Raw genomic sequence first — 18,298 nt, 5'->3', positions numbered from 1 at the left:
TGAGTGATTGCGTATCGACAGACTTCTGTAGCCTCGATGGGAAACACCCTGAACTTCAGACAGCCTCGTCTGGGAAGTGACAGGTTTTTCCCAATAAGGAGGCAAAGAGGAAAGACAGGTAAGGGCTCCTACGCGAAATTCCCTCTTATCTTAATCCAAATGTTGGTCATGAACAAAGAGACACTTTGACCACAGGAACCATTACCTGGTACCCAGTGAGTCACTTCTCATGCAGGAACACGTGAAAGCCCCTGGACCATACTAATTGATGAAGTCATCTTTATTGTCAAACAGCTGAGAGTACTTTGGAACATAAGGTGTTGGAATAACACCCCATGTTTTCATGAGTCATCTTCCTATGGGTTATTTAATTACCTATACTTGTGAAACTAGGCAGTGGAAGTGAGCTGATGGTGACACTGATTGTGCTGCGACTGTTTAGGCCTCTCCACATCCAATACAAGCTCTTTAAAGAAGCAGTGGAATCTAATTGTTTAGGAGAAAACTACAAATCATACACAACAATTCAATATCATAGTTTATTTTTTTCATCTTTTTCAGATATTTTCATATTTTTAAAAAAAAGTGTCAGTAACTGACATCAGTCAGAAGTTTGAAAAAAAATCCTTCCTCTCAAACCACTTCCAAATGTACCATTCCTTTATCATCACCCTCCTGCTCCTCCTCATCACTCATTCATCTGTCTGATTCTCTCAATCCACCCTCAGAAGAATGCAGTACTTTACTGGTTTTAGTAAACAAAAAACAAAAACAGCAGAGGTTTCACACCTCTGTTCAAATTAATAAAAAAAAAGCTGCTTTTGCACTGGTTAGACTTCCCCAGCAGGGAAATAAGCAGAGCTACAACCTTTTGCGCTCGACAGCTATTCGACCACAGTCGGCCCTGTGTGGGCCCGCCGGCCCCCGAGAAATGGGAACGCGGCAGCCCGGTAAGAGTCTCTGCTCACCAAAGAGCACTTCTTAAATGTTGTATAGAGAAAAACAGAAGAGGTATTCATTTACTGGTAAATTCACAATCCAAAGCTTCGAAAGCGTTAGGGCGACCAGGCTGCTGGGATCGGCGGAAGACAGATACGGTGTGGTTAGGGCAACCGGAAGCAAATCCCTCCTGAAAAACCTGGTGTCTAACTTTCTTCTCGATTAGCTTTTTTTTCCGTTTTTTTTTCTTCTCATTACCAGAAAAATATAAACATCATTATTATCAACAACAAATGATAAACAGTTATCTCACAATAACAGAGCTACAGCAGAAGCAAGAAGTCTTTCCTTCAAAGTGCCTCGCTTTTTCTTTTTTTTTTGACACATGAAATTCAAAAAGACAAATGTTTTTCTCTCCGTCATTTCTATGAAACAAACGCACACAAACATCCACACCTCAGTCATCATAAACACAGAACTCATACACACATTTACAGTCAAACTCAAGAAGGGCTCAGACAGTGTTCTTTGAGTTTCTTTCCAAAACTCCTGGTTTTCACACACGCCTTGGACTAGCTTACATTGACATTTGAGATTTGGGATGGGGGGAGGAAAAGAGGGAGGTAATGCAGTGGATTTCTAATGGATAGGGGATTGGGGGATATAATGAGGGTTGGGGGTGATTTGGGGATCAATATGACCCCATCGAACACATTATGGGAGCAGCATCATCAGCACATCTGCACACTGTGCTGGATAGTTCAGGCACACAAAAAAAAACACCGGCCAAAAGTTAATGCTTCCATCTCCAGTTACCACTAACAGCAACTACACTGACAACAACATCCACTTCTCTTAATACAAAATGAAATAAAAAGGTATTAAAGAAACTAAACAAATATAACAGTGACAATAGAATCAAAGTGCAGACTTTTTCTGGCTGCAGAGCTTACTGGGTTTTTTCTTTTTTTTTCGGTGGGTCTTCACTCTACCAGGAGACAGAAGAGATTGGCAACCAATGTGTTGCATACTGGAATACTGAAACATCGTCCTGGAGGCCTCCGGTGTCGGTGCTCAGGCCCAGCACAAACTCCTCAGCAGAGCAGGCGTTTGCTCCAGGCAGCCCTCTCTTGGTCAGTTTTGGCACTGCAGGCAACACAAACTGATTTTGTGCATCCACTTGTAGTTTGAGATGATTTTCTTCAACGGTTCCTTTTTTATTTTCTTGCTTTCATTTGTTCTGATCCTCTTCTTAACACCCATCCAATAAGCACTGTCACAACCCAGGGCTTCTCTTCTCTCTTCCACACTTTTGTTGAATCCCCAACCCCCCCTTTGATTTTCTTTTTTTTTTCTTTTTCTTGAAGTGTCTCGTAATGAGCAACGACATTGACAAACGATAAAAACGCCAAAAGCACTTCATGTCATGTAGCGGGTGATCGCTCTCAGAGCGTATAACAGTTCTGCCTGCATTCGCGCTTCCATAAGAAGCAGATTAACGTGGACCTGCAAGAGAAAAAGAGACAAGTATTAAATACTGGACATTAAACCAACCAGTTAAAAATGCTGCTTCACATCAGAGTCTTACCTTCTCGGAGTGCTGAAACTGCCTCCAGAAGCTCTCATACATTCGTTTGGTGGTTTTCTCCGGACTACACACCATAGTCTTGATATAGATCTTAAAGCTACGGTCCAGAAGCTGGTTTATCTCCCCGTAATCATAGTCATCATACCTGAAGAACACAGGGAACACGAGTATTAGGCAACAGTACCGATTTAAGGCACACATTACTCAATAAAGCTTGTATCCATGGAAATGGAACAGGAGTAGTGCGGACATTGAAATGTTTGTTTTTCTCATTTGACTAGCACAAAAGAAAATGCTGATTGTTGTTTTTGTAATGGTGCCATTGAGAGTGGACACAGCTTGCTGGAAAAGAGACAACTGGCTGGCTAGTTAGCTAGTGAGCTAGTACTTTTCTGGACTTGCTGTAAATCGGTTTAGTTTATTCGGAAGTTAGCTCGCTACAGCAGTCGCAATGGCAACAGTACACATAAAAATGGCCGCTAAACTGCCCGTCCTGCTATGTTGGTGGAATGGGAATGTCCGTACTACCCCTGCCTGAGTATCCAGTGACTAACCTGATGCCAAACATGCAGTGGATGTAGTTCCAGATGGCCCTCCGCAGCATACTGGTGTCGACATCCTTGTGTGTGGCCATGGTGTTGTAGGTCAGATTGTAGGCCATCTGGAACTTCTCATCCAGCATCTGACCAACATCAGGGTAGAGTCTGTTGACCAGAGAGAAACCGTGATCCTCCCAGCTGTAGTCCTGCAGAAAAGAGAAATAAGAAGTAAATAACAGTCATATCGACATTTGTTTTGTGTACCGTAGTCTATATTAAGACTGTACTGGATCTCTACCTGCACTCTGAATGTGGGAACATGCTCCCCTCTCCTGGAGAAGTCCTTGTAGCCATAGCTCGGGTCCTCGAAGTGCCGGGAGATGTCTCTGGAGGGGACACACTCCTCGTCCTCTGCTGTGACCACAAGCATGCTCTCAGTCTTCTCCCTCTCGAAGCGAGTTGCCATCTCCTCCTGGCTAGCCTCCTCCTCCTCGTCACGACACTCCTGCAGCTGCTTCATGCGCTCCATAAGCACCTCCACCTCGCCACACATCTCCTATGGAAGCAAAGAGCAAGAGAGCACGTCTCCAGTTAAGAAAGAGTCCCGCAGGAAGCATCCTCGCTCGGCTGCTGCAAACTGATTAGCATCCACCGCACACAGGACGTTTAAGTGCAATAGTTAAACCTGGTGCCTGGACTTCAGTTTCACAGACTTTTGCATGCTCAAGCTCTCTGCACACACGGTGCCCTTTTGACACTCACCTCTTTGCCAAGCAGATCGTCGTGGTGATTAGCATGGCCGTTGCCATTAGCAATGTCACAGACGCAGTACTGGCTGACGGAGGGGGGTCTGAACGTGTGTCCGCCGTCGCATTGGATCTCAGGCGTGATGCCGCAGCCGAACGTGAACGAGGCAAGGGAGTGGTAGTGTGTGAGGAGAACCACGGCGTGGATGAGCTCTGCGAGGGACCAGCTGTGCTCCTCCGCTTTCAGAAGGCGCTGGAAAAAGTAAAGGAAAAATAAAGTGAGTCCTTGTAACTGTGGCAAAAATAATGACTTTACTACCGCTGAGCTTTTAGGAAGTGGGAAAAAATGTGTTCACCCATCCTAACCAATTTATTGTGACTTCCTTTTCCCACTTCTGTTATAATACTTCTCCTGCGAGAACTTCCAAACCCATCCAAGATATACAGCTGCAGCTATATTCTGGCATACACCCATGATCACAGTCTGTTACGCAAGACTCTTCATGTCGACCCTCCAAACCACGTTTGTCCTCTCACCTCTATGTGTTCCTTGGTGAGAAGCCAGGGCCGATGGGCCAGGATTTTGTTGAGTTCTCCGAGCTGCTGCAGCTTCTGTGGGGCACCATCCAGGCCGTTCAGCCACTTGGGATCCCCCCCGACCTGGAGGAAGTCGTTCACATGGAGGTTGACCAAGTAGGAACACTGGTGTCTAGCTGCCGCCTGCAGGATAAGAGGAGGAGAGGTCAACCTCAAGACAACAACGGTGACATTGACTAACAGTTAAACGAGGCGTGGGTTTGATATCACGGGATGGAGCGTACCATGATGCCGATGTAGTGTCGGTAGTGCAAAGACAGGGGTCCATCCATCTGGAGCAGGTAGTGCTGCGTCCGGAGAAAACTCCCCAGGTACTGCGGATGGAAGCCCATCACAAGAGAAATGTTGTCAAGTCGACCGAGGGCTGCAAAGGCATCCTCGAATATCGACTGTGTCCTGGCGTCCACTTTACTGACTTGAAGAATCTTACACAAAAGAAACAAAAAAACAATAATAAATATGCAAGTTTTTAACATAAAAGCCACGTTGGCAAGTGTGTTTAAAGTCTTTAGGGAGATTGTAGAGAGTCTTTTACCTCTTTTTCAGGTATAAATCTACTTGGTCCGTTTCCTAAGGGTCTTGGGATCCTTACTCCCAAGTCCTATAAGACAAAAAGACAAAAGGAGAACACATTTAAATGCCACAGAAAAGCAGAGAGGAAAGACGCAGTTTATCTGACATCACTTCTCATTGCTACCGCCACTGCGTTGAGAAACCCGAGTGTCTTTGTTTGTCTGGCATCCATAACCTGTGAGATCTCTGCTGCTCTACAGAGGAAACTGAAATACAAATGCGATTTAAAAAGCTTGTCTCGGTTGTGGAAGCAGCATACAATAGCAGAGTCGTAATACAGTTATGCATGAAATTAGAATGAAACTCTTTAGTTTTACATTTAACGAGAAATCCAAACACAAACGGTGCCTTCAGACTAAAAAGCGTTGCCTCTTCTATGACCTGTAACTTTCCGCTGCTTGCCGAGACATGTCTCGCAGCGGACAGCGTCCCGCAGCGCACAATGAAGCAGATGAATGAATGACCAACGACCCAACGACTATATTATTCAGAAATTAAAACCATGCATTTAACGTGTCACTAAACCCAAATGTCTACTTATTCTCAACTGACAATAATGTCAACCGAGTGGCTCTGTTGACCGATGACCCCAAACTATTCTTACTCGTAAACAAGCCTGCACAAAAGACTGCACTGCAGCTTGTTTGTTCCAAAAGGGAAAAAGCGTCGCGCAAAGACGCCAACAAAATGTGACACAATTGTCTAAATCCCTCCGCCGGGTTGAAGCTGTGAAAGCGGTGCGTTTTTGAAAAGAAGAAAAAAAAAGAGTGTTATTCTGTTCCTGAAGCTCCTTCTCTTTCTCTTACCTTTTTGCTTCGCCGTTCACAATGGGTACATATCTTTAACAGGTCTGTCACGGCAAAATAATTATGTTCCACGTTTTCTGCCGGTGCGACTGCGTGCCTCATCGCGTGTCCTCGCTGCACTTTAATTATTTGAAGGGAATAAAAAATATCTAACAGGTATTCTGAATGGCTCTTTCCTCTTCTCTTTGTTCCTTGAGGCACTGGGTAAAGTGCTCGACAGTCAGCTGTTGCAGCCCTACAGCAGAATGCCGTCCTCTCTCGCTCATACATTCGGTAAATAAGTCGAGGCTCGTGTGACTGACGTGCGTGGCGACCAATCAGGTGGCAAAAACAGCCTCCAGGCAGCCAATAGCGGCGGGAGAAGCACATGTGGGCGGAGCTAACCGTGAGGGGAGAAAGGGTGGGGGGTGGGGGGTCCAAAACGTGAGCGAAGAGACCGATCCCCCTCTAAGAAAACATCATCACTTCTCTCTCCTTCTTTTGTTCCCTGTTGCCATTGAGCGTGATTGAGTTAAGTGTAAAGCATTGCAATCTGTACGCTGAATAATGGCCGCAATCAATTCAAGGTGATTGCTTGATAGATTTCTGTTCCCAATCACTCTAATCAATACTTTAAGCAATCATGCTTTGGAGTGATCAGCCTGCAGGATGACTAGAAATTGTTTTCTGTAACACTGCCAAATGTTGCTGCAACAAGGCATTTTTGTGGCATCTGCATGATCTGTGTAATGTGCATTCAGGGAAAACAACAACAACCCGAAGCCAGCTCCATACAGCAGCAAGTCCCATTGGCTCTGTGCTGGGGGGGGGGGGGGAGGGGTAGCAGAAGAAGGTCTGCTGTGCAAAGATCAGCATCAGCGTACAGTGGGATGGGTGGATAGCTGCAGGACCTGCTGCAACAACAACGGCCCTTCAGTTAGTGGGTTTGCACCGCAGCCTATCAAACCACAGATAATGTGATCCACCTATCAGGCCCCAGCAGAAAGGACTCCTTTAAAAGCTAGGAGGAAGCAGAGACAGGGAAGGCAGGTCTTATGGCTTTGTTTATCCCAGCTTAACAATAACACGTTCATCGGGACAGTGTATAACTGGTTTATCACACCGTGGTGGTTAGAAAGTCAATAATTACTCAGAAATATATCAGATGAGATGTCCTGAAAACAACACTACTTACCGCACATTTTATATCACAGTATAAAAGCTTTTTTTCATAATCCAAACAGGTCTGCATGTGGGAATTATTTTTTTTACAGCAGTCTTTAAAATTCCTCGTAAACGAGAGACAGAAGAAGAGAGTTGTAATTTCATGTAAAAGTACATGCGGGTCAAGTGTTGTTTCCTCTGTGGATTGCCAGCAACCATGTTAAAAAAGCATTCACATGTTGGCCAGTGAGCGCACGCACACACACACACACACACGCACACACACCACTGTGTCGTGTATCTGCTCGAGATTTCCAAATAACATGTTACCAACGTAAAACAAAAAATGCTTTTCATAGATTTCACATAGACTCATTTTATGGGAAGAAAACTAGGCGATGAATGTTTAAAAAGTTGTACATTTTATGAGCTACTTTACTTCAGGTCATCATTACGAAAGTGTTTGGGCGAACCGTGAAGGGATACCCAATAAAAAAACAAACAAGTTAAATTTGGTAACGAGGAGATGGTGAGTGGAGGCCAAGAACAGGCATGCGCGCCCATGTGCACACCAATTAAGAGCCTGCCCGGGCAGTTTGGCAACCAGCTGCAAGTCCAAGCACAGTTAGATAGCACAGTGTTCAGCAGGTTCATTGTGTGAGCCGAGCCAACAGCTCCCCCTCCCCTCTCCTGGAGGTCACAGGGTGGGGTGCAGGGCAGCGGTAAACATGTTCCCAGGGCTGGAGTCAGCACTCCCAGGGATGCCGGGAGCCCCATGGCTCAGCAAAGCTGCAGAAGAGGCTGGTCAGCGTTAGGGCTTACGACACACCGAACCTTTTCACATAAAAGCGCTTAGGCTCGGGGGGTCCGGCCTCGCGGACAGAGCCAAACACTATTGTCAGAGTGCACGCACTGACTACTCTGTCGGCTTTACTGTACTCACATCAGGAGTATCTCTGCGTGTGCAGTGATCCGGGCATATCTCCTCCTTCCTACATCAAGGCTGCGATTACACCTTCAGCTCACTGTCTCTGGTCCGGTTGATAAAAAGTTGCATGTTTATCATTGGTACTCAGAACTGAACTATGCAAAAGCACAACACAGCTTGTAAACAAGTAACATGGAGTTATAAGAAGCTAGCATTAAGACTTAAAAACACTAAACATCCAATATCATATTATACATGCTCTAAAAGGATTCGGAAAGCTCAAAACTGGACTTGACTTGAGGTGTTTTTCTCCAACTATTGATGCTTTTACAGCCGACGTCATCAAAAATATATGTGCGCATGTTAACAACGGACGAGTTAGCAAGCTTTACCCTTTGTATTAAAATGTTTTACCAGCATCAAAATGTCTGGTTGTCAGAATCGATATTCCACCAGTAAACTCAAGTACTGCAGCATCCCGAACCGTCGCTGCACGGATCAAAAATGCTTAGGTTTGTAATGCCAACATGAACTCAAAACGCAGTCTAGTGACTTGTATGCTTGTTGTGGCGCTTGTTTTCTACCCACTCACTAATAGCACACAGATCTGCAAAGTAACGTAAGGATGCGTACGTGGTGACTGTTGGTTAACGCCCTCACATAGCTCGACAAGCTGTTAAACTCTGCCGTACGTCCGTTGCAAAAATGCACACGGACGCTTGTCTAGGTCTTCATTGTTCACTAAATGTAATCAGGGTCTGTATACATTCATCCTGCATCTTTCTCTGGCGCTGACACAATTTAAGAAAACATGACAAACTTCTTTGACTTCAATAGATTAGGCCTGGCTCATATGACAACCGGTTAGACTTTTGTGGTGTCTTCTGGATCTAGTTCAGAACATTGTGTGATGTATAGAAACCACACTGCAGGTGTCTCGCAGAAGTCTGAAGACCTACATCTTTGGGTGTCTCCCTTATTTGATGTCACCTTCTGTTGTTTTCAGAGAGCTCATTGCATTGAAACCAAACTTACAAGACAACACGCTGGCTGAGAGACTCATTAGTTGTTGGAGGAGATAAACCACTGACCTTTTAGCAACGGGATTGGCCACTAAGCCACCGTGACACCCTGGATATATGTGTGCATATAAGTGTGTGTATGTGTGTGGGTGTTTGAGTGATGGGCAGAGTACCGGGGTGAGGGACTTCAGATTTGTTTTTATAGAGTGTCTTTGATAGCAATCTGTTGGAAAAAAGGCCTGAATAACAAACACAATTCCACTTTGCTCACATTAATATTCATAAAACAATGTTCACAGAAATATTGTTTAGATCAACAGATTTTTTTTACATAAATAGTTTCATTATTTTTTTGTCATTTAAATTGTTATTTATTTAAGTATATTAACATTAAACATAAATACAAAAATTAGGTTTGTCAGAAATTAATAAAGTACAAAAAACAATCAATAAACAAAACAAAATACATATTTTTCTTATATATTTTCATGCTTATTGTAAGAAGCTGCTTATTCATATTTGCTTAAACACCATTTTCACCGAAACTGAAGTTTCTTAAAATTGTAACTCTGTCGTGTTAAAAAAAAAAGAATCTCCCTTCTACAGATTACAAGTTGAATAGATAATAAATAGCCTTGTCTCTGTGTATATTACATTTTAGGATTCACCATTATCACATATTTGTTTTTTGTGGGCAGAAAATATTTTGTATTCAGAGAAAAAGATTGCTTTGATGTATGAACCTTTGGCCATTGAAACGTAATGCCTACTTTAAACATGCAAGCCTTAGCTGAAAGGAGCGGACATTCTAGAAACGCTGTATTCAGCCACATTTTGCTGAACAAATGTGTATTGTGCTGCAGAAGTGGTTGGAGAAGGCATCTTGGCTTTGTTTCCTTCACAGTAAAGACATTTTTTACATTTTTTGATCCATTTTGTCCAGCCTAAATCCAAGCTGACCACCGTCTCTGTGCTTCATGAATGACAAAACTACAAATATTTTCCAGCCAGAAGCCTTCAAGTCCACCGTGTGTGAGCGTTTACACACTTTATACACAGCATCAGTCAACAAAGCCTGAAATACAAACCACAGAAAAAAGAGAAACCATCGTAAGTGTAGAAAGTTGCCACTGCCGCTGAGGAATTTAAGGTTTAGGGAAGTAAACAGACATGCAACAGTTGGCATGTTGAGATAACCTGTTGAAGCAGAGTTACTGTAGAAAGAGGTATAGTGGACTAAATCTAGTACTAAAACTGTGTAGTTTTAAAGTAGCTGTTTCATTACGATCCAACGTCTGCTGTTAGTAAGGAGTTCACTTAACTTTTTATAAGTAAGAAAGTATGGCAGCTACTTTCTAAAGTGCCCTCAAACGCAGTTTTTTTATGAGTGTGGAGACAAATTAACAACAGGCTTAAACTAATAAAGAGGATGGTAAAAGCTAATATGACTTTAAAAAAAAAAACAGTGAGAGGAAGCCATGCCAGACTAAACTCTGCACATATGTCTCAGTGCTGCGGCTGCTGTGTTTTCTCATGCAGTAAGACGCGAGGGAACCGCAAAAACTGTGGGGATGTTCAACAAGTGGCAGAAGTCCACCAGACCCGTTCAAACCTTAACCTATCAGTGCTCAGAGGAGAGGAAGCAGAAAACTCTCAAACACTGGCATAAGCCTAGCAACAGCCTTCCACCAATCACAGGGGAGAACAACAGTTACAGGAACCAATGTTCTCCTCTCTCTCTCTCTCTCTCTCTCTCTCTCTCTCTCTCTCTCTGTGCCTCTCTTGTTTCTCTGAAAAAAAAGAAAAGGAAAACAGAAGAAGAAAAAAAACTTTTGCAGAGGTATGAAGTTCACTGAACAAACTTATCTGATTTGTTTCATGGAAAGTAATTCAGTTTACCGATGTATCCACTTTGTTACGATTTTGTATCGGTTTGAGTTTCTACGCCAAAAACTGGCAAAACAAATGTCTCCAAACTTCACAGCAAACACTAAATCACATGGTTCAACTTAGCCCAGAGGCTCACAAAAGCAACTCTCTTCTGTGAAAAACAACTCAGGTTTTTTACCCCATGTGAACAGAAACTCTCTCAAACTGACAGACTGTTTTTTAACAGTAAAAGGAGTAACTCAATACAATTAAATACAGATCAAGGATAGTTTCAAACTTGTGCACCAAGAGTGAAAACTGCAGACTAAGAGGGTATCCCCCACTCTTCAAACACAGCTCGATGTCGAGCCTGTTCACCTATCACTGAGCATTTAACTGAGCAGACTGGAGGGTTAACCCTTACCTGCCCACCAGCCCACCACCTGCAAACCTCCCTCTCAACTTACGGAGCTGTAACCATCTGAAGCTTATGACCAACAGGTTTTGACCACTTGGCACCAGTTTTAGAGAAACAAACGAGGGTGTCATGCAGTGTAATTTTCTTTTCTTTTTTTCATTTATTTGTATTTTTATAAGACTTCTGAGTCAAAGTTGACTCGATGTGGGAATTAACTGAACCAGTGTCGCCTTTTGGCCTTCTTTGAGCCTCTTCTCCTTTCTTTCCCAGTCGCCTCTTCTCTGATCTGTGTGTTTTCTGGCAGGCTATCAGAGTGGAGCGGTCTCGCCAAGCGCCGGCCTTCCTGAGAGGAGAGGCGTGCCCCCCAGACCAGCGGGTCCTGGACCAGCGCACACCAACACTGAGAGGAAGCAGCGTTCCCTGGATTCCACGAAGCGCAGAGGAACTGCAGAGACCTCGGGGAGCACACGGAAAAGAAGAAAAAAAAGAAAACGACAGGAGAAGGTATCGGGGACGAAAGATAACCTCGTCGTCTATGACTTTACACTGTCAGGCCGAAACATGAACATACACAATTTCCTACATAATCTATATGTACAGTGGGCCACAATACAGGAGAAAAGGCGTTGGCCGGCATCCCCTGTGTGCACGTGAGGAAGAGTGAGTTCCCGGGGATGTTATTCTAACAGGGAGAGGGCAGCTGTCACAATACAGTGGGCTCCAAGAAAAAAGATCCCATAGAAAAACAGAAAATACCAAACCCTTCCCGTGCTATCTTTAGCTTGAAAGGACAAAGCCAGCACAAATCAATGAAAAAGACTGTCCTCTTTTCTCTCAATATTCTCTTCAATACAACCCGGCTGTTCTTTGGCCGCCCCTCTTCATGAAGTTAACTGACGGTACATGCGGGACGTGACACTGCGGGCCGAGAGTTCAAAAGACAAAAGTATTGCAAAGTATTGAAGCAAATGTTTCAGATAGGGAAGATATGCTCGGTGAAATCTAGTGAAAGCTTATCTCTACTATTACCCAAAAACATGGGACCAACAAAGCTGACCTTACACCAGCGTTGTGACTCTAACAGCCCCAATGAAAACAGCCCCTCTGGTCGTACGCTGCTGCGTGCCCTCCTGGCACGCACAGCTGTTTTTTTCTCTCTCTCTCTCTGCCTCTCTGACAAGACCACGACTCTGCTGACTGAGCAAAAAATGACTCATCTCACTGGGAAGTGGTCCAAAAAGTTGTTGATCATCACTCTGCAAATTTTAATGGGCACTGTAAACCCAACACAAAAATAATCACCCCTTCACCTGTTGCCGTGAGAATGCAGAATGCCGGTGACTCAAAAACAAAACAAAAACTCGATGAACTGTTGAGCCTGGGTTTTATCATTTTTATCAAGGGAGATGACAAGTTTTTATTTCACAGAACAAGAAGTGGTGACAGTCACAAGAGTGGCGGTCGAATGGGAGGTGTATTTTACAGATAAAACACCTGATAGTCTGATGGAATACACAAACTACTATTGCACTCTGTACTTTGTACTTTTGCTAGAGCAAGTTTTACTTATTTCCCCCCTCCCCATCTATCCTCTTGTAACCTTCACCGGTGTATATTTTGATTGCACAGTTGAGAGTGGATGTGATACTGCTGTACTAGGGGGGGGTTATATGGCCAAATCGCTGGCCTCAAAACCATTTTGTCCGTGTCTTATTACTTCATTAATAGGCAATGAGCCCCTGCCCTGAATGGCAGAACAGAATAGCTGGCAGAACCTTGCTTGAGAGCGACGTCACAGTGGCTGCCCCATTAATGTTTAATCATTTATGAAATGTCTGTTTGATTAGGTAGAAACTCAATCTCCTTGGTTGCTGTCCTCTTCACCCATCGTCACTGACTCAACAGTTTCATTATTGTGAGAGGATATCTAATACGTTGATGTTTTGTATGACATTGACCAGTGGAGACCGAGAAACAGCAGAGAGTGTAGGTGGAAATCCTGATTTATACACACATGACTCGAGAGATACTCAATACATATTTTCACTGGATTTGTAAATATTTAAATGGCACTATTATTATTTTATCACATCCACATATTCAACATAAGCTCTTTTTTCCCTTTGGGGTGAGGACTAACCAGTGTGTTTGGCTGGAGATGCTGGAGTGCAAACTTCCCAAAATCCAATTAAGAGAAATACAACGCAGTGAATGTACAGGTTATAGTATTTTTAAAAATGTTTATCCATATAAATCAATATACAGTGAAAGCCTGCTTTGTTTTGGAGGCAATATATTATAAGATTAAGCTATGCAAGTCGAAGTACACAGAGCCGGTAGAGTGAAACTGTGAATGGCTCATTAAATCATATGTAGAAGGTAAGCTAAACAACCACACACTATCTATTGCATCTGACATTATAACAGATAAACACACAGTTTAATTAATCGCTTACACTTCTGTTATTCTGTTTATGGTTTTAGAAAAGCTAACAAAAACACACTGCCTTCCAAACTCTTTAAATGCAGAGCTGGGAGGAAACATTGGCTGTTTTCCCTCCAAGCTCCACCCGTTTAATTTATTTTCTTACTCTCCTTGGTGGACTCTGAATCAACAAGGCCAGTAAAAGAGGGCAATGGGAAAAGTCTGAATAACAGAACAGTATAAGTACCTTCTACTAAACTGAAGTGTACAGATTACAGTTTGGACTCTTGCACCACAAGTTCAACTTCAAACGGAGGTCCAAGATGGCCTGCAGAAAATATACAGAATGAAGCCATCAGACTTTGTGAAAACACAAGAGGGACAGGTAGCAACATACACAAACTCAAAAGCGCACGTACATGCCTGTTGTCCTCGTGGGACTATACACGGTGAGTTCCTCAAACACAAGCGCATGACACGAGATCATGAGTTCACTGTCCAAGACGCCAGTGAAAAAAAATGCAGAAAATGCTTACTGAGGCACATTATCTTCTAAAATAGTGCATTCTGTCTCACAGAATATATTTAAAACTGCTAAATAATGAAATTATCAGAATAATAAAATCTGTGTGTAGCACCAAACATCACTTGTTGATGGAGACATTTTAGAGAGAAAAATAGACATTTTTAATTATCCCAATAAAGAAAAGGCTGATGTACAATATATTTAGAGTGAATGCTTACATGCTGCGTTTGCTCTGCAAAAGGTTCAGGGTGGGAATATATATATATATATATATATATATATATATATATATATATATATATATATATATATATATATATATATATTTACAATTTTATCCGAAATTAAAAATGTTTTCACAACAACAACAAAACCTAGCTTGAACTTTTTAAACTCTTTTCATTAACACTTTGAAAAATGTACCGGTATACTGGATAAACATGTAGGGCTTGTGTGTATCCTTGTTCTTCCCTTTTAAAAACTCTCCATGGACCTGATGACCCTGACATAAGTGTGTGTGTCTGTATGTGTGTGTGTGGTCCTCTGTCTCATGCCACAGGTAGTGTTGGACATATTTGCTCCGTGGTTAATCAATTACAGGCCTGTGGGACCAAGAAAAGAACAAGCCAACAGCCAAAAACTCTTCCGTATTATTCCCCTTGTGGACTCAAGTCTGATATATCACACTAACTGTGATGTTTCAGATATAATCAGGAGATAAGAGAGCTTCTGTCCAATAAATGGTCTTACACAACTCAAATATGTAAACTGACAGAGATATGTTTGATAAAAAATAATCACCCATGAGTAGGTTACAACGCAGTAACAATGGATGGTTGGACTACGAGTGAGTCACACACACGCACAGTGTGTCAATATAGTGTGCGCGTGTTGTGAGTATCCACAAAATTTTGAAAAGAGTGAGCAAAAGGAGGAGAGTATCATCATGAAGTAAAGTTTGTCCCCGAGGGCTCAGCAATCAAAGATGAGGAAAAATAACACAATCCACAACACAACGGGTTTGTGATAAAAGAGTACAAAGAGATGGAAGACGTTTGTCAAAACTGTGGTCCTGTAATGTCCAGACTTTCACAAAAAAAACATGCAAATCAATTTCATCTTTATCTAAATTGAAATGCATTTTTTTTGTACTTACTATCGGATTTTAAAAGTTCATTATTATCAAATAACAGACTACCAATCTAGACAAATGCATGACATTGAGAAGCGACACCCTCATCAGTGATTATGTCACACATAATGGATGTGGGGGTTAAAGAGGGCATTCACAATGAATGAAAAGATGGAGTGTGGAAAGAGTGATGAGAGAAGAGTGGTAAAAGGTAAGAGGACAGAAGGAGAGGATTATTTGAGCAGTGTGCAGAGAGAAAGCGCCTCGTACCTTATCATGGATAAGCAAACACCCCACATCGTCTGGAGTGACATCATTGTCCCTGAGAATCAATAACCAGCCACTTCCTGTGCAGCAGGAAAATCGATGACTCTGTACACTAGATTACCTATCTCTGCCCACTCACCTGAGGAGGCACACACAAACACACAACTAGTGCACACACCTTAATGCAGAGCACATACATGGGGAGCATTAACAGAAACAAACCCACTGTCACAGTTTTGACCAAGGGGAACAGTATTTGTGCGGCTTCAATGCGGAGTCAGCCCATTATGGGATTAGAGGCAGCCACAGTGCGGTGTGGGCCCACTGTTGAAGTCTACAGGGGATAAAGGCGATGCCAAATCAGACTTCTGACAGGTTTCCCACACAAACACACGGATACACACAACTTAATATCCAAGCAGCATGGCTCAGCTACAAATCTCCCAGATCACCCGTTTTTTTCTCAGGAGCTTTTGTCAAAAATCTTGACACTTATACATATCATACACATTTTGAATTGCAAATTTCTCAAAATGTTTGCCACTAACCTGACAAATCCTTACTGTCAAGCCCAGATATTATAATGCAATAAAGGTTGTGTTCAGGGTTAAACATGTAATAAAAACTAATAAGTGGACTAACAACATCTTGAACCACACACAGGCATTTGGCATCCTTCAAGGAGCTCCTCGTAAATGTTGTCACCCCCGAACAAGCGGCTATGTGGTCTGAGCTTTCAGTACCATTGACAAGACTGAATCTGGATTCGCTCACAAGATTCTTTTATTCAAACGAGAAAAATAAAATGTGTCCGGGCTTGTTTTGCTGGCTAAACGTCGAATAGGAAAAGTTTATTGTCCCGAGCACGACTCTCTGATAGTCGCTGTTCTCTTGCCAGGGCGAGCAGTGGAAGAACGGATGCTAATTGACCGGCCTGTAGGGGGATAATGAGTCCCACGTCACCTGTGAGAGACAGAGCGTGCAACAGGAAGTACAGCGAATGAGATACAACATAGAGACGGAAACAGAGGGGGAAATAAGTATCAAACATTTTTCAATCACAAAACCCAATGACAGCTGGAAAGAAATGTGTGATCAGAAAAGCGAAACACAGACTTGCTGCTCTTCATTTCAAATGCAGAAAGGGAAGAAGCACAATGTGTTAACTTCCTGAGGTGACGAAGATAAAATTGCATTTGCTGAGAGGGTGTTTTTTTTTTTCTCCACAGATTGGATTAGGTTTCATCATTAAACAAAAATGGCTTGTTTGGTTAGCCACAGCAGATCTTTCAGTATTTGTTTTGGGCAGGTAAAACATAAACAGTAAGCTAACATTACAGCCTTCTCATCTTCACAAGCACGCTCTGTTGGAGCACCGTCTGTCTGTCCGTCCGTCTGTCCACGTCATGCAGAGACTCCAAATCCCAAGAAAAAAGCTCTGCATATACCAGCATGGCCAAGATGGGCTTCTGGGGAAAGATGGTCCCCAGTCAGTCACTAATCAATTGTAGATATTCTGACCGCATAAATAATAAAGCAATATAAATGGATCTGAATTGTAAAAAAAAGTCACATGCAATCGCAACAAGACAGTTTCAGACTGACGACACAGTTTTTTCAAAATGTTCATGAAGACTAATAATGATGAGATGTACAACAATAGTGTGCGATCATGCACATATGTCTGGAGAGGAAATCTATTCTTTTGATGCACCGGAGCAAAGTTTTGGCCTCCAGCCACGTAAATCTCTGACCCTCCACTAACCCGATTGTAAGAGCGAGTCAGCGCGCACGGCGCAGGACCGTCCGGCTGGATGAAGGTGTGCTCTCTCTACGGCACTCCCACACGCTTCACACAATACTTGGCTCCCCTTGAGGTAGACACACACATTAACTGTACAGACACACACACACACAGACACACACACACAACAGTGGAACTGTGCCATAAGGGAAGGCTGTTGTCCAGTCACTGGGCAACTGGGGCAGCAGATGGTCATCTTCCCTTCCACTAACACCAGTAAGGAGGGAGGGGAGAGGGCTGAGGGACGGCAGAGTGGTCTCCGTCTCCGAGAGAACACCTTTCACCAAGTACATGGGAATGACTCAGCCATAACGCATAAAGCAAATGAGCTGGACACTGATTATGTGCAAGTCTGCACGGAGTTACAGCGCAGAAATGGAAAGTTCACTAAACCCAGATGTGCCGGGTGAAACGCAGTCGGCCCAAGACAGGCTCTTGCTTTCAGTCGTGTTTGTAAGCCACAGGCTGAAAAAGTCAACCAAACAAACTTACTGCACAACACAGCAGAGAGTGAGCTCCAATGCAAAAAAGGCAAAAGTAGGAGAAAGGTCAATTCTTACATGAAGAAAAGAAAAAAAAGTAGAAAGGGGGGTTTCATATCCTGTTGACCAGTTGCTGCGTCTGAGCAGAAGTGTGTGCATGCGTGCGTGTGCGTGTGAGAGAGTTAATGGAAGAAAAAACAACAGCCCTGCGTTTTCTCCCTCTTTTATTTTCTGTAGCGTGTCAGGAGGCATGTTTTGGGGTGGCTAAACCCATAACAAGAGTCATTTTACGTAAATAAAGAACTTATTGACCGCGGAGGGTCGGCAGATGCGGGAGAGACATGTGAGCCATTTGTGCCCTTGTGTAAAAAAAAAGAAGAAGATGTAAAGCACAGAAAACAACTTTGTATGAATGGCGCCTCTGTGTGAATGTCCGTGAGCGTCTCCTTCAAGAATACATGTTTGTTTGAGGCAGTTACAAAACAGCAGAGTGG

At 43.1% G+C, this 18,298-nt stretch overlaps 1 protein-coding gene across 2 annotated transcripts in view; it reads right to left on the bottom strand.

The window, feature by feature from the left end:
• Window positions 1–525: 525 nt before the first annotated feature.
• sesn1 (sestrin 1) overlaps window positions 526–18,298 on the bottom strand; it is a 46,799-nt gene continuing 29,026 nt past the window's right edge. Inside the window, exons 1-9 of one of the 2 annotated variants that reach the window (XM_068576459.1) lie at window positions 5,789–6,024; window positions 4,945–5,010; window positions 4,634–4,834; window positions 4,350–4,532; window positions 3,829–4,065; window positions 3,365–3,622; window positions 3,082–3,272; window positions 2,528–2,672; window positions 526–2,445 (exon numbers count right to left, since the gene is read on the bottom strand). In XM_068576459.1, the coding sequence (XP_068432560.1) occupies window positions 2,359–2,445; window positions 2,528–2,672; window positions 3,082–3,272; window positions 3,365–3,622; window positions 3,829–4,065; window positions 4,350–4,532; window positions 4,634–4,834; window positions 4,945–5,010; window positions 5,789–5,890 (1,470 nt within the window). In that variant the 5' untranslated portion in view covers window positions 5,891–6,024 and the 3' untranslated portion in view covers window positions 526–2,358. Of the gene's footprint in view, window positions 2,446–2,527; window positions 2,673–3,081; window positions 3,273–3,364; window positions 3,623–3,828; window positions 4,066–4,349; window positions 4,533–4,633; window positions 4,835–4,944; window positions 5,011–5,788; window positions 6,025–18,298 lie in introns of those variants that run through there. The other variant, XM_068576458.1, reaches the window with a different exon arrangement.

The sequence above is a fragment of the Clinocottus analis genome, unplaced genomic scaffold (genome assembly GCF_023055335.1).
Source record: "Clinocottus analis isolate CAN_PGR_092001 unplaced genomic scaffold, fCliAna1.0.p SCAF_15, whole genome shotgun sequence".
Lineage (NCBI taxonomy): Eukaryota > Metazoa > Chordata > Actinopteri > Perciformes > Cottidae > Clinocottus > Clinocottus analis.
The sequence above is the reverse complement of the archived record's forward strand: the minus strand, read 5'-3'. Positions and strand labels throughout refer to the sequence as shown.